The sequence below is a fragment of the Sminthopsis crassicaudata genome, chromosome 4 (genome assembly GCF_048593235.1).
Source record: "Sminthopsis crassicaudata isolate SCR6 chromosome 4, ASM4859323v1, whole genome shotgun sequence".
In the NCBI taxonomy this organism is placed as follows: Eukaryota; Metazoa; Chordata; class Mammalia; order Dasyuromorphia; family Dasyuridae; genus Sminthopsis; species Sminthopsis crassicaudata.
Window position 1 is genome coordinate 470,740,542 of NC_133620.1, and position 13,005 is coordinate 470,753,546.

A 13,005-nucleotide genomic window follows, 5' to 3' on the forward strand; every position below is an offset into this window, starting at 1 on the left:
TAGATAAATTACAAATTTCTTCCAAAATATACTTACATTAAATAGCATCAACATTCCATGAGGAGCTGTACACAGATGATCCCCGGCCCCGTGGCGCACCACAGCCCAGGGGTCCGTGGGAGGCCCTGGCGGGCGCCAGCCAACCCCACTGTGGCGGTGACAAAGTCTAGGCAAGCTCTAGCTGGTACTGATCTCTTTAAATTTCTCAAGAATATCATCAAGAGGCTATACAGTACGGGTTCAGAAAAGTAAACATTTTAAAGCAAACAACTTTTTTAAACCAAATAAAGACAAGTTCTTGCTGTATTTATGTGGAGGTCTCCATGTAAAATGGACAATCAGGAAGGTTCTCTTCTTCGGTACAACACGGTCACGGGACGTGTACAAGCCAGCGGGGCGCAGGGGGACTGGAGGGGGAGAGGAGGATGCTGAATATTGGATTTTCTTTCATTTTGTAAGTGATAGATACAACTTGGAGGTGCAAACCCAGGCCACTGCCGTCCTTCATCATCTGGCGTAACGCTTAATGTACTCTTCAACTTTACCCCGGAAGTCCTCCTGTGCGGGGAGACAGAAGGGAGGGTGTTAGGGGCGCGTGCTCCAGGACGACGCCTCTACCGCAAGAGGCTCCCAGGGAGGCCGGGATGGGGACGCCTTCGTCACTCCCCCCTTGGGCCGGGCCAAGCTGAGGCAAGCGGCCCCCGAGGCCGACCCGGCCAGCATCAGGTCGGAGGGGAAGTCACGGTCACTTACCACCTCGCATCACCCCCACCCCGGTCTTCAGCCACTGAGTGGACATGAGTATTTGTGTCCCCATATTGGGAAGAGTTTGGGGGTCCCATGAAAGCAAATTTTTCATGCTGGATTGCTGCTGCAATGGGGGCGAGGTCAGGGCAGGAGGGAGGGGGATTGGGGCCAGTGTCCCAGCAGCCTCCAGGGATGGTGACACCCCAAAATGCCCCCAGTTGCCCATCTACACTCCCGGGCAGAGGGGCACAGTTGGGTTCCCAGAGGGGGAACAAGCTTGGCTCTGGGGGCCACGAAGCCCCTGAAGGCCTTGGGGTTGGGTCAGCTGTGAGGACTGACTTTTGGCTGCAGACCTCCAGGAGGGAGTTCTAAGGTTCTGGGAAGGGTCCCTCGGGCCTGCAATGACGGGGCAGGACCAGCCACAGGCTACGGGGCGGCTGTGAGCCCCTGAGTTTTCTGGAGGTTGCATGGAGGAGGATCAGGGTCAGGATTTGAACCCACAACTTTCTGGCTTCAAGGAAGACCCTTTTTCCGGGCTATTGTCTGAGCCAGACCACAGTTCCCTCCATTCTCATCAGAAAGGTCAGGGCCGTTCCTCTGGCCAAAACAGCCCTCATCCCCAAGTCCTTCTAGGTCATCCACACTGGCTGTACCAAGCTGTCTCCAACCAAGAGATCCCAAACTGAACTTACTGTTCCCCCTTCCCTCGTTCCAAACTTGCCTCTTTCTATCCAAGGCAGCCCCCCTTCTTCCAGCCTCCCTGTTAGTTCTCCCTTAGACCAGTGCCTCAGCCTCCTGACTGGCCTCCCTGCCTCTCTCCCATCACAATCCATCTTCACCACAACTGCCAGGGGGTTAGTGCCACACCACTGTCACCTCCAGAATCAAACAGAGCTTTTCCTGTTCAGCTTTTACAGCCAGCCACACCCGGCCCGACCCCCTCTTTCTAACCTCACTGCAGGTGACTTCACGGGAGTCTGGACAAACAGACCCACCTGTCTTGGTCCCTTGCTCCACCTTCTCTCTCTTTCCTCTTGTACTAGCTGACCCCAGACCCAGAATACACTTAAAAAAAAAGTTGTATTCTATTTTTTACTTACTGGGTTAGTCATTTACCAATTTTATTTTCTGTTAATTTCCTTTAAATTTTTTTAAATTTATTTTTTAATTTATGGAATAAATTAAGCATTTCCATAAGACAGCATATATAATGAAAAAAGATGATTGAACAATTACGTACAACTTGCCATTCCCTTTAAATATATAATAAAGTTATGGAAATTTCTTTTTTCCTCCCTTCCAGTCCCAGCCCCCCATACACTTTCTTTCTTTTTTTTTCCTGAGGCTGGGGTTAAGTGACTCGCCCAGGGTCACACAGCTAGGAAGTGTTAAGTGTCTGAGACCAGATTTGAACTCTGGTCCTCCTGAATTCAGGGCTGGGGCTCCATCCACTGCGCCACCTAGATGCCCCCCTCCCCAATACACTTTCTACCCATTTCTCCCTCATAGGTTGATAACTTTCTTCCTTCAAGGTACAGCTGAAGCTTCACCTTCTACAAGAAGCTTCTTCTGATCCCCTCAACAGCTGATAACTTCCCTCTCAAAGTCCCTGGTGCTTACCCACTTTGCTTTAATTCTCTATTTTTATTCCACATTGCTTCATGAGAATCACTCAGTTATTAAATGTAACCCTAAACCCTAGCACACAATAGGCACTTAATTAATGCTTATTGATAAAATTGGTGCTTAAGTTCTGACCACCATGCCCATACTATTGAATGCACTGCATCCTCTTACTGTGAGGACCTTTCCTAATCACCTCACAATTCCTCCCCGAAGACCCAAGCTTGCCCTAGTCGATACCCTCTTATTTTCAGCACAACCCTAGCACACAGTAGGCACTTAATTAATGCTTACTGATACAACTGGCACAAGTTCTGAGCATCATGGCTCACACTGCTGAATGCACTCCCTCTTCTCACCATGAGGACCTTTCCTAACTGCCTCACAATTCCTCCCTGCAGCCCCAAGCTTGCCCCAGCCGGTCCTCTCCTATTTCCAGTGTGAGGTTTGGGAGTCTGGGTTATAAATAGAACCGCCGCTTGAGCTGTTATTTGAGGCAGGCCGCCCCAGTGAAGGCCAGCATGTAAACATTGGGAGCGCAGCTCGTTTGAAGAACCCCGGACAGCCCAGAGAGAAGCGAGCACACGCTGCTGATTGAACAAACATTCTAAAAAACGGTTTCCTTCAGGAAAGAAAAACATTCATTTCTTCTGGCTGTTTTTTTTTTTTCCCCTCTGGAGAAAAAACTACCCCCCAAAGAAGGGAAAAGCAGAGTGTGGGGGTCTCCCCTACCCAGAACAAGTGGAGTCCCTCCCAGTCATTAAATCTTGGAGGCTGGGGTGAAATGCAAATACAGATTTTGTTTACTTGAGCTTCTGAAGGTGAGCACCAGAAAGCCCCCTTCTTCTCAGGCTCTGGGGCAGGAAACAGCTTCCCAAAGACCAGGAGAATTCAAATGAAAGGGAGTTAAATGCTGCCTTTGTACAAGAGGCTGCTAGCTGTCCCATCTGATCCAGAGAGCTGGGGGTCAAGGGCACTTTCATTAGCCTTGCTTCTGGGAGGGAGTTTCCATCCATCCAAGGAAAAAGGCCTTTTCTGACTGGGTGACTCTGGGAAATCCCATCAATCATAAGCAGCTCCTCAGAATGGTACTCTGGAGAGGAGGCCAGGTCCCTGGGAGGCTTCAGGAAGGACGACTCTGGGTCTCCGGCCAGGCCAAAGGGGAGGCCGGGACCCTGGAAAGCTTCAGGAAGGACGACTCTGGGTCTCCGGCCAGGCCAAAGGGGAGGCCGGGACCCTGGAAAGCTTCAGGAAGGACAACTCTGGGTCTCCAGCCAGGCCACAGGGGCCTGCAGATCTAGGCGGCCCATGAGAGGCACTGGATGACTTGTTTTTTGATGGGGATGATGTTTTCTGACTGGGAGCAATGGGGTCCAAAGAGACCCACTTGATTCAGCATGGAGAGCTCAGTCAGGCTCCAGGAGGTGGCAGGTTCTGGATCAAAGGCTGAGGGGCTGCTTGTGGGACAGTGTAGACAGAATGCTAGTCCATGACCTCCGTGTTCTTGTCCACCAGGGATTCTGTTTTCTTAATCCAATGTAGCTCAGCACTGACTATCTAATTTGTCACTGGGTAATTCGGTCAAAATAAAACGTTCATAATGAGGAACACAAACATCACTTGTAGCAGTTTCTGCTCTAAGAAAATTCTAATTAAGAAAACCTAACTAAATTAGCGTCCATCATCGATTTCCCTCATTTATTTCCATCCTGAATCACAGGAACACATCAAACTGTAATTCTTGGCCTGGAAAAACAATCCTCTCTATGTTGCTATCTTTGTGAATCATTCTTGCTCTCTGCATGAAGTCTCCCTCCGTCATACAGATCTTCACTAAATGTCAGGATATAAGATTACATGGAGTAAAACCTTATTAAATCAAAAAGGAATGCTCCGGGGAAAAGGTCGATTTGATTGGCAATCCTTCTGATTTTTGTAAATAAAGTTTGACTGCCATCTTTTGTTTTACATACTGAGTTTCCCACTATCTCTCTTTCCATTAGCCTCTTCCCAGAGAGCCATTCCAAACAATTAAAAATTTTTAGAGTTTAAAAAAAAATCAGTTTCTATTAAAGGAAAAGAAGGTCCTTGTACAGGGTGAACAGTGATTGCTTTTGATTATGCAATATTTGGGAGTAAGTCAGATTTGCAGAAAATTCACCAATTATAACAATTCTTTCTTTCTTTTTTTTTTTCTTTTTTTTTTTTGTGGTTAGCAATTTGTGGCACGCACTGTGCATTTGAAAAGCAAAGAATTAGCTGCCGAGGAAGTGAGTTTATTTATGGCACCCATTCACTTGCTGGGTAAGTGTTGGACATCTTCCCTCAGTAAAACCCCTTCTGGGATATTCTCGATATGAGCGCCCAGAAGATGGACTCTTTCATGTTCTAAGGTAACTCCTACTGCTGCAAGCCCATGAGTTCCCCGTAGGATGCTTCCTACAAACCTTCAGCCAGTAGACTGAATCAGCTTTCAGCAAAGGGATTCATTAAGAAGAGTGAGACCAGCTGGCATAGTGCCCACTCTTCTACATTGGCACCTACAATTCCTGGGCAGAGGGGGCTCAAACGGAACACAATGCCAGCAATATGCCCACATGGGGATACCAGGGTGGCGGAAGTCCCTTCTCTCTTTGCCTGGTGCTCAGGTAGCTCCTTGCACACTTAGGCAAGGTGAAGATGCAAGGTCCCAGACCAGAAGCAAAGGCAGAGGGCAACCAGCGTGCGGGGAAGAGGAAGACGATGGAGGCTACCCTCCATCGGGTGTCTCTTAGGGAGGCTAAGGTAAAGAACAAGGAGAGGAAGAGAGAACTGGATGGAGGCGAGAGCTGGCTGAGACAGAAATGACAGAGCTCGGTCACTTAGGGCAAAAAAGGAAACAACACTCTTGTCTTCAAGGTTTTAAGTGACGGGGAAGATGGCAGGGCTACCAACAGAAAATGTCTGAGGGGGAAGATAAGGTTTTATTAAAGAGGAAACAAAAAGATTCCCCCATTTATTTCATTCTCCTTTTTGTCCTTCAAGTCATCCCATTATGCCAGCTTGTCGGATATTTTTTAAGTGATAGAGAATCTTGAAATAATGATTGAAATCACACACAAAAGATGATTTCAAGCTTCAGTTCCTAGCTTCTGTCAATCACTGCAAATTCTAAGGAGACGTTGTAAAAACCGCGACAAGACCTGCATTTTGAGAGAACATCCACTTCCACTGGCCCAGTCCCTCAGCGCTCCTTTTGATTGGAGGGCTTTATTTATCTAATGGGAAGCAAATGTCAAGGAATGTGGGAAAAGAACACTTTAGTAAAGAAAAAGATCTTAAAGGTAAAAACAAGTCCTGATTGCTGCAGATTGCTACCCCTCGTGACGCCAGACTCCCCGTCTTCAGAGATGAAGGATTTTGTGATAATTCGGCTCCATCCAAACAGAGCTCTCACTTTCTAAGCTATCACCTTTTGCCATCGATCACCCTGCTTTGGAGAGAAGCCTTCGAGGAGTGTCACTGACTCCATCCTCCAAAGGGGTCACCACAGAGCTAAAGTTGTCCTGGCCTGTGCTGGGGGCCCTTGGGCCCAGAGCGAGGGGGGCGTCTGTCCGGTCAGGCCTTCACCAGTCCATGTCTGGAGGATCATCTTGGGCTACAAGCCAGAGCTCCCGCAGGGAAGGGAGAACAAACTGATGGCCAGATGGCTTGGGGATCACTCAGAGAAGAAAGGCTCTGGGAGCGAGCCCGCCATGATTCAGGTAGAGGAAGAACTTGGCTCCCTGCTCCCTCAGAGGGCCAAGCTAGGAGCCAGAGGCCTGGAGAAGGGTCTCCAGAAGGGACTGAAGAAGGTATTCTGTTGAGGTGAAGGGGGAGCTCCACGCTGAGCTGCTCTCTCCCTCGGAGATCCCATGATTAGTACATGGAAAAACCAGATCCAGAGAATGCTAACTGACAGAACCTGGAGATCTCCCCTTCCTCTAAGACCCAGGCCTCTGTCCTCAGCTCAACATGTTTACTGGGCGATTTGCAGGGAGCCAAGGAGACAGATGGCGCGCACAGAATAAACAGGATAGAAGCAAACAAAGACAAATGGAAAGGCTGAAAACTACCCATGACTCGTTTACAGGACACGGAGGACCCAGAAGCTCCACCTTCTACCGGAAGCCTTTCTTGATTTTCCCAAATGCTCCCAGTCGTCCTGTCAAGCTATCTTGTATTTGTTCTCTCTACATAAACTATTCTCTCCTTCTCTTTAGAATGGAAACTCCTCAGGAGGAAGGCCTGACTCGTGCTTTGTCTCTGCCAGGACACAGAGGCTCCGGAAATAAAGGCTGGCTGACCAGAGCCATGGTAGGGCAAGTCTGAGGTTCAACCTCCTCCCCATCAGCCGGGCCAGGTGACAGAAGAGCGAAATAACCGTTGTGGGAAGGGCTGTGGGAGGATGGGGCATGAATGTGCCCTCCTGGGAGGCTAGCCATCGCCTGCCATTCCTGAAACAGTCCGGAGCCATACCTAAATCACTAAGTCACTCAATCATCCTTATCCTCTGACTCAGTGACATTTATTACGTGAGTACTCCAAGGACAAGGACAGAAAGTCTCTCGTGTCCAGGAAGATTTCTAGCTCTACTTTCTGCTGTTTCAAAGAACTGGAAACCAAGTAAGTGCATCTGCTGGACTGTGTGCTCTGTCTTTCTCTGTATTCCCAGTGCTTAGGCCAGTACTGGCACACAGTAGGTGCTTAATAAATGTTTTTTGATTTGACCTGAGTAATTGAATTCAAATTTTACTGTAGGGTAAGAAATAAGTCACATACCAGATTCAGAGAAATATCGAGTCTTCTATGAACCGATGCAAAACGAAGTTAACCAAAACACAAGAACAAATCATTCAAGCGACCAAAACAAGAATATTGGGGTGGGGGTGGGGAGGGAGAGGAGTCGAAATTTTGACTTCAGTAGTGACCAATCTTGAATTCAAAAGGCTGAGAATTTAGAATTCCTGCGTCAGAAAGGTGATGGAGCAGATGTGCCGAACCAGACCCAAACAATTCTTTTTTTTTTTTGTACTGAAGCAATTGGGGGGTTAAGTGACATAGCCAGGAAGTGTTAAGAGTCTGAGGCCAGATTTGAACTCAGATCCTCCTAACTTCAGGGCTGGCGCTCTAACCACTGCACCACCTAGTTGTCCCAAATCCGACCTATTCTTGTACACAACTAAGGAGCTGATTTATTTTGTGTAACTATACACAATTTGTTACATGAGAATGCCTCTACACACTAGAGAATGGCAGATGAGTGCAATGAGTAGTAAGAGACTTGGAAAAAAAGTCATGACATTTCATTAATTGAAATTAAATTGAGTGCAAATTGCAACAAGTGTGGGCGGTTCTATGGTTCGGTTTTGTGTTTTCCATAAAACATTTAATCTTTTAAAAAATAAGGTGGAGTTGCCATGAAGCAAGAATAAAGAAATGCAAAACTGAAAAAAAAAATCAAGGAAGGCGCTCAGGGTTTCATTAGGATGACCACTTCCTCACTGGCTTTCTTTCCGTGTTTTGGGAGATTGCCTTGAGTTGTGATCAAAGCAGTTCCCAGCAAAGTAGCCATCCCAGCTCAGGTCCAAGCTCAACAAGTGAGGGTTCTGGGTAATGCAGGGACCCTGGTGATGTGGCTTTGTAAGGTCTCGACTGCTTGGCTACCTCTGAGAAGGCTCTCGGACAGCTTGTAGCCACTTAAAATAGGCTCCATATCTGTCATAATGAATTCTCAGGAGAAATGAATACTGTGGAGGAGCTAAGGTACATCCCCTTTTCTCTTCTCTGGGCCTCAGTTTCCACCTCTGTAACATATGGGGGCAGATAGGCTAGATGATCTCTAAGGACTCCACGGTCACTCAGCTTATGATTTTATACTCAGTAAAAGTTCCAGAAATAGGAAGAGATTTGTTTGCTTACAGTCCCGAAACGTGAAAAATAATCAGCTTTACCTGTTCACCAAGGCAAGGACTTACCTTGTCCCGCAGATGGTGTTCCGCTGCTTCAATATTCAAAGGATCATCAAAATTCAAAAGGTCCTTAAAATCAAAAGAAATGATGAGTTTGTGAATGGCATTTTCCTCTAAGTGATGGGTGACTGGGGCAGGGACTATAGGGGACCCCAAGGGACCCCGGATCTGATTCAGCGGGAGAAAGGGAAGAAAAGGCCCCGCTGAAGCAGACCATCATGCTATGCTAACTTAGAATTCACCATTCAATATGAAAATGGGCATTACGAGGGTCATGTGACTCTCAGATGGCTGGACTAAGGTGTAGTAGAAAAGTAATGCCCTAAGATCAAAGGACCTATGTGCAAATTCTAATTCAAATGAGAAAAGCAATCATTCTATGAGCCTTAGGAGCACTTTAAATGTTGGTGTGCCCCATGTGGGTATCGCTTCTGGTAGTGGGATAAGTAGAAATCAATCTAAGAAAAGAAAATGGAAATTTCTTAATTATAAGACTTAATAAAGCCCTGTTTTGACAATATATTTATTTCCTTTTTTTTCTGACTGATTCACTTAGTGTTCTGCTTTTTTCAGGGCTAGAAATGTGGCGTAATGTCCAAACAAGACAAAGCTCCCAAACCCCAGAGTTTGCTTCAGGATTGCTGGGTATAGAAGGGACTAGCAAAATAAAGGGAGGGGGAAGATTAGTTAGATTTGCTCTTCTCTTTTAAGTTCTTCAAGGACAAACAAATGCCAAACGTATTCTCCCCAATACATCATTACGATGTATTCTTGGGATACCATGTGATATAGGACTTCTCTGTAAAATATCTGGACTTAGCACCGTGATCCCAACCAAAGATTAGGCTCCAAATCACTTTGCAGAGACAACCCCTTTAAATCACTGGGCAGAATGACCGTGAAAAAATCAGGGCAAAATATATTACCCTAAGGCTGAGATCTCACTGAAAATCATGTCCTTGTTGCACACTCAAGATCAGCCTGGGATTTGCCTGTCACAGCCCCCAAAGCCAGCAAGTGTCAGGAGGGTGATTTTAATATGAGTCCTCCCACCGCCTTCCTCTGCCAAAGTTTTCTTCACTCCTTTGGTTTCTTAGAAACCCTGATTGTACAAGAGGATTCCAGGGGTACAGCTATACACTTCTTTAGAAACACATAAACTACCACAAAGCACCAAAACTTCAAAAAAAACCCTATTAGCTAATTTGGTTAGAAGAAAGAAAAAAACCTAAATTACTAGCTTCAAAAATTTAAAAAAGGTTAATTCACCACAAAAGGAACTTAGAACTTTTTTGCCTAATTATGCTCCAAAAAAACTCATAATCTAAATAAAACAGATGAATATTTACAAAAATATAAAATGTCCAGATGAACAGAACAGGAAATAGAAGTGTTAAATAATCCAAATCAGAAAAAGAAACTGAAGAAGCCATAAATGAACTCCCCTGGGGATGGAGGTAGGGAAGGAAAGAGGAGTGGGGAACTTTGGGTGCAGACAGGCTTATAAACAAAATCTATCAAATTACTCACAACATTAGAGAAAATATGTGGGAAAATAGAAAAAGAAGGAGCTCTACCAAATTCCTTTTTTTTTTCCCCCGAGGCAATTGGGGTTAAGTGACTTGCCCAGGGTCACCCAGCCAGGAAGTGTTAAGTGTCTGAGACCAGATTTGAACTCAGGTCCTCCTGACCTCAGGGCTGGTGCTCTATCCACCGTACCACCTAGCATTATCTTCTTTCTATGTTATTAATATAGTCTTGATGCCTAAACCATATACCATAATTTATTCAGTTACTCCCCAAATGAAAGTGGGAAGTTTACAATTTTTTAATACTACTAAAAGTGCTGCTAGAAATATTTTTATACAACTTTTCTGTTTTTCTGTGATCCCTTTGAAGCAAAAGCTTCACCTGGAGAATGGAGATAACATACTATGTAAATATAAGCTATTATTTCGAGCATTTACTAGGTTTTCAAAGGGCTTTTGAGTTTCCAGGCCACTGTAAAATGTATATTTCCATCGCTTGGATAAATCTCCCAGTTTTTCATGGCACTTGGCACGGTGCAGTTACTCTGTTGCACTCTGCCATAATTTGGAAATTTCTGTAATTTCAGAACAAGTCTGTCTTTCAGTATATCATGAATATATGTATGAGAGGTCCTTATTTCTCTCCAATGGAGGACCAAGCTTCTGGGGCTTCCCAGTCAAAGGAAGACGGCCAGATCTCACAGACTTTACTTGGGTTGTTTGTGATCATGGGTTTTGGGCACTTTCAGCAGTGAAAATGACCTTTTCCTAAAGCTCAGTCCCCAGTCTTTGTACTGCCAAGTCCGTGACAAGCATTTTTCCTTCCCAGCAGCTGATTTTTCCCCGGTCTTCTCGGTGCTCTTCCTAATCCAAGAAGCCCACGCCAGTCTGCCGAGGAGTCAGTAGTAACAAGCCCTCTGCTGCCGTGTCCCTGTGGAGTTTCTGCTTCTTCTCTGAGGATTAACTGGACTGTCAGTTCTGGGTATTTTTTTTTTGCTCTTGCTTTACTTCTTGTAGGGCAGAGTCTGCTGCATGGTTCTGAAGGATCCTTGAAATATCTGACTTTTTCATAGCCATAACAGCAGGCTATTCTTCAGGAACTATCTGTTCTCTGCTTTTCCTCAGAGTAACATCCACTTTTTTTTTTTTAATTTTTTATTATATATATATATATTTTTTTTATAATATTATCCCTTGTATTCATTTTTCCAAATTACCCCCCCTCCCTCTATTCCCTCCCCCCGATGACAGGCAATCCCATACATTTTACATGAGTAACATCCACTTTTAAAAGCCACAACAAAAGGACACTAAACATGAGGATACGGCACAAAATCCGGCCTCAACCGGCCCCATCTGGTCAAAGTTTTCAATCAGCTCAGTGTAGGCTGAAGCACAAATGCATGAACGCAAAACTAAACCACCAGCAGATAGAGGATTGTTCAATTTGCACAATTAAGTCACCTAAGGAAGTGCTTAGCCACATTTTCCCCTCCATTCCCCTTCACCAAGAACCCTTTTCTGCTGTCGCCTTTTCCTCTAAGGCGATTCTCCATCTATTCTGCATTATCCTGTATATTTTAAGTGTATGTAGCTTTTCCCACTAGAATGAGGGCTCCTTAAAGAAGGCTGGGGGTGTGTATGTTTCCTTGTATCCCAGGATTTGGCCCAGTCTTTGGCCCACAGGACCTACAACATGCTTGCTAGTTGCTTTTGCCTTGTCTTGTCCAGAATCAGACTCCTCCCCACTTTCTCACAACGTCCCCCCATCTGTCTCTTCTCCCTTCCCCCACCTTCATGTGCACCCCTCCTTTGTAGGATATAAGCTGGGAAAGGGCAGTCTTGCTTGCTAATATTTGCATCCCGGTGTTTAGCACAGTATGTGGCATTTAGTAAACACTTAATAACTCCTTTGGTCAGTCAGTAAACAATTATTAAGTGCCTGCTGTGTGCTCAGCACTGTGCTCAGCACTAGGGACACAACTAAAGGCAAAAGACAATTCCTGCTCTCAGCTTTGAACAAATGAGCTGCAGACAGGATAAATTGGAACTAGGAAGAGAGAGAAGGCACGAGAATTCAAGTGCATGAGGAAAGGCTTCCTCTATGTGGGATTTCAGCTGGTTTTTACAAGAAACCAGAGACAGAGAGATGAAGATTCACCACAAAAATGATGGCTTTTCTGACTGAAAACATTTCAAAAAATAAAGTCCACACCACTCTTCTCCACTTTCTCCTTCCTCATGGAACTGCTGAGGGTCGGATCCCAGCACCTTCAATGTGCTGACGAGTAGAACATCATGGGAAATCATTCAATTCTCTGTCACTGACGAGGCCTTTAAAAGAGGACTTTACATGACACTCAGGATTGAGAGAGTTGATGTAGAAGCTGCCTAATGCAGCTAGAGGAAGGCAGGATGGATTAGAAAACTTCCAGGGCCCACGGCGGGGGCTTCCTTTTTAGTTCTAAAAACTGACCAGCGACCACTGTGGAAAGCCCCTTGGGACTGCGTGAAAACGCCGCAGACCCCAAATGCAAGCATAGGTGCTGGAGTGGGAAAGGGGTTGTGTATGGGCCAGGTGGTCTCAGAGAGACTGGAGAGACAGGTAGGGTGATGGAGACCGAGGCAGTGGAGGCTGTTTGGCAATGCTGCTGGTGTATATACACTAGCAGGGTGAGCGTGGGCAAGTCACTTAACTTGAAAGTTTCCAGTGCTGAGGAAATCACAGACCAGCATGTGCTCAACTAATGTCTAAAATTAGTATGCAGGAGAATCAACAAAAAGTGACACGAAATTCATGATTATACTTACGGTAAATAAAGAGTTTAATCCCCACACAACATCCTGAAATTAAAAAAAAAAATTATATTAGACTCCCATGAAAGCCGCAACAGTAATTCATAAGGCAGACTGTGCTACATGATAACAATATGGCCTCTGGTAAGATTTCTCACTCCTAATAAGCAGATTAAAATAAGGCTCACTTGGGACAAAACAAGCTCTGAACCGGTTGGGCTAAGCTGAGACAAGAATGGAGGCTGACGTACAACTGGGCAGCATCACAACCTGATCAGTTGTTGGCTCTAAGGGTCGTTTGGTCCGATATTTGAGGTCAG

The 13,005-nt window shown here is 45.6% G+C and overlaps 1 protein-coding gene across 1 annotated transcript in view; it reads right to left on the reverse strand.

Annotated features, from left to right (window-relative positions):
- Positions 1–13,005, reverse strand: part of UBE2F (ubiquitin conjugating enzyme E2 F (putative)) — a 77,807-nt gene continuing 64,802 nt past the window's right edge. The window contains exons 8-10 of the mRNA XM_074264348.1: positions 12,701–12,733; positions 8,367–8,429; positions 1–558 (exon numbers count right to left, since the gene is read on the reverse strand). Of these exons, the coding sequence (XP_074120449.1) occupies positions 508–558; positions 8,367–8,429; positions 12,701–12,733 (147 nt within the window). The 3' untranslated portion in view covers positions 1–507. The remainder of the gene's footprint in view (positions 559–8,366; positions 8,430–12,700; positions 12,734–13,005) is intronic.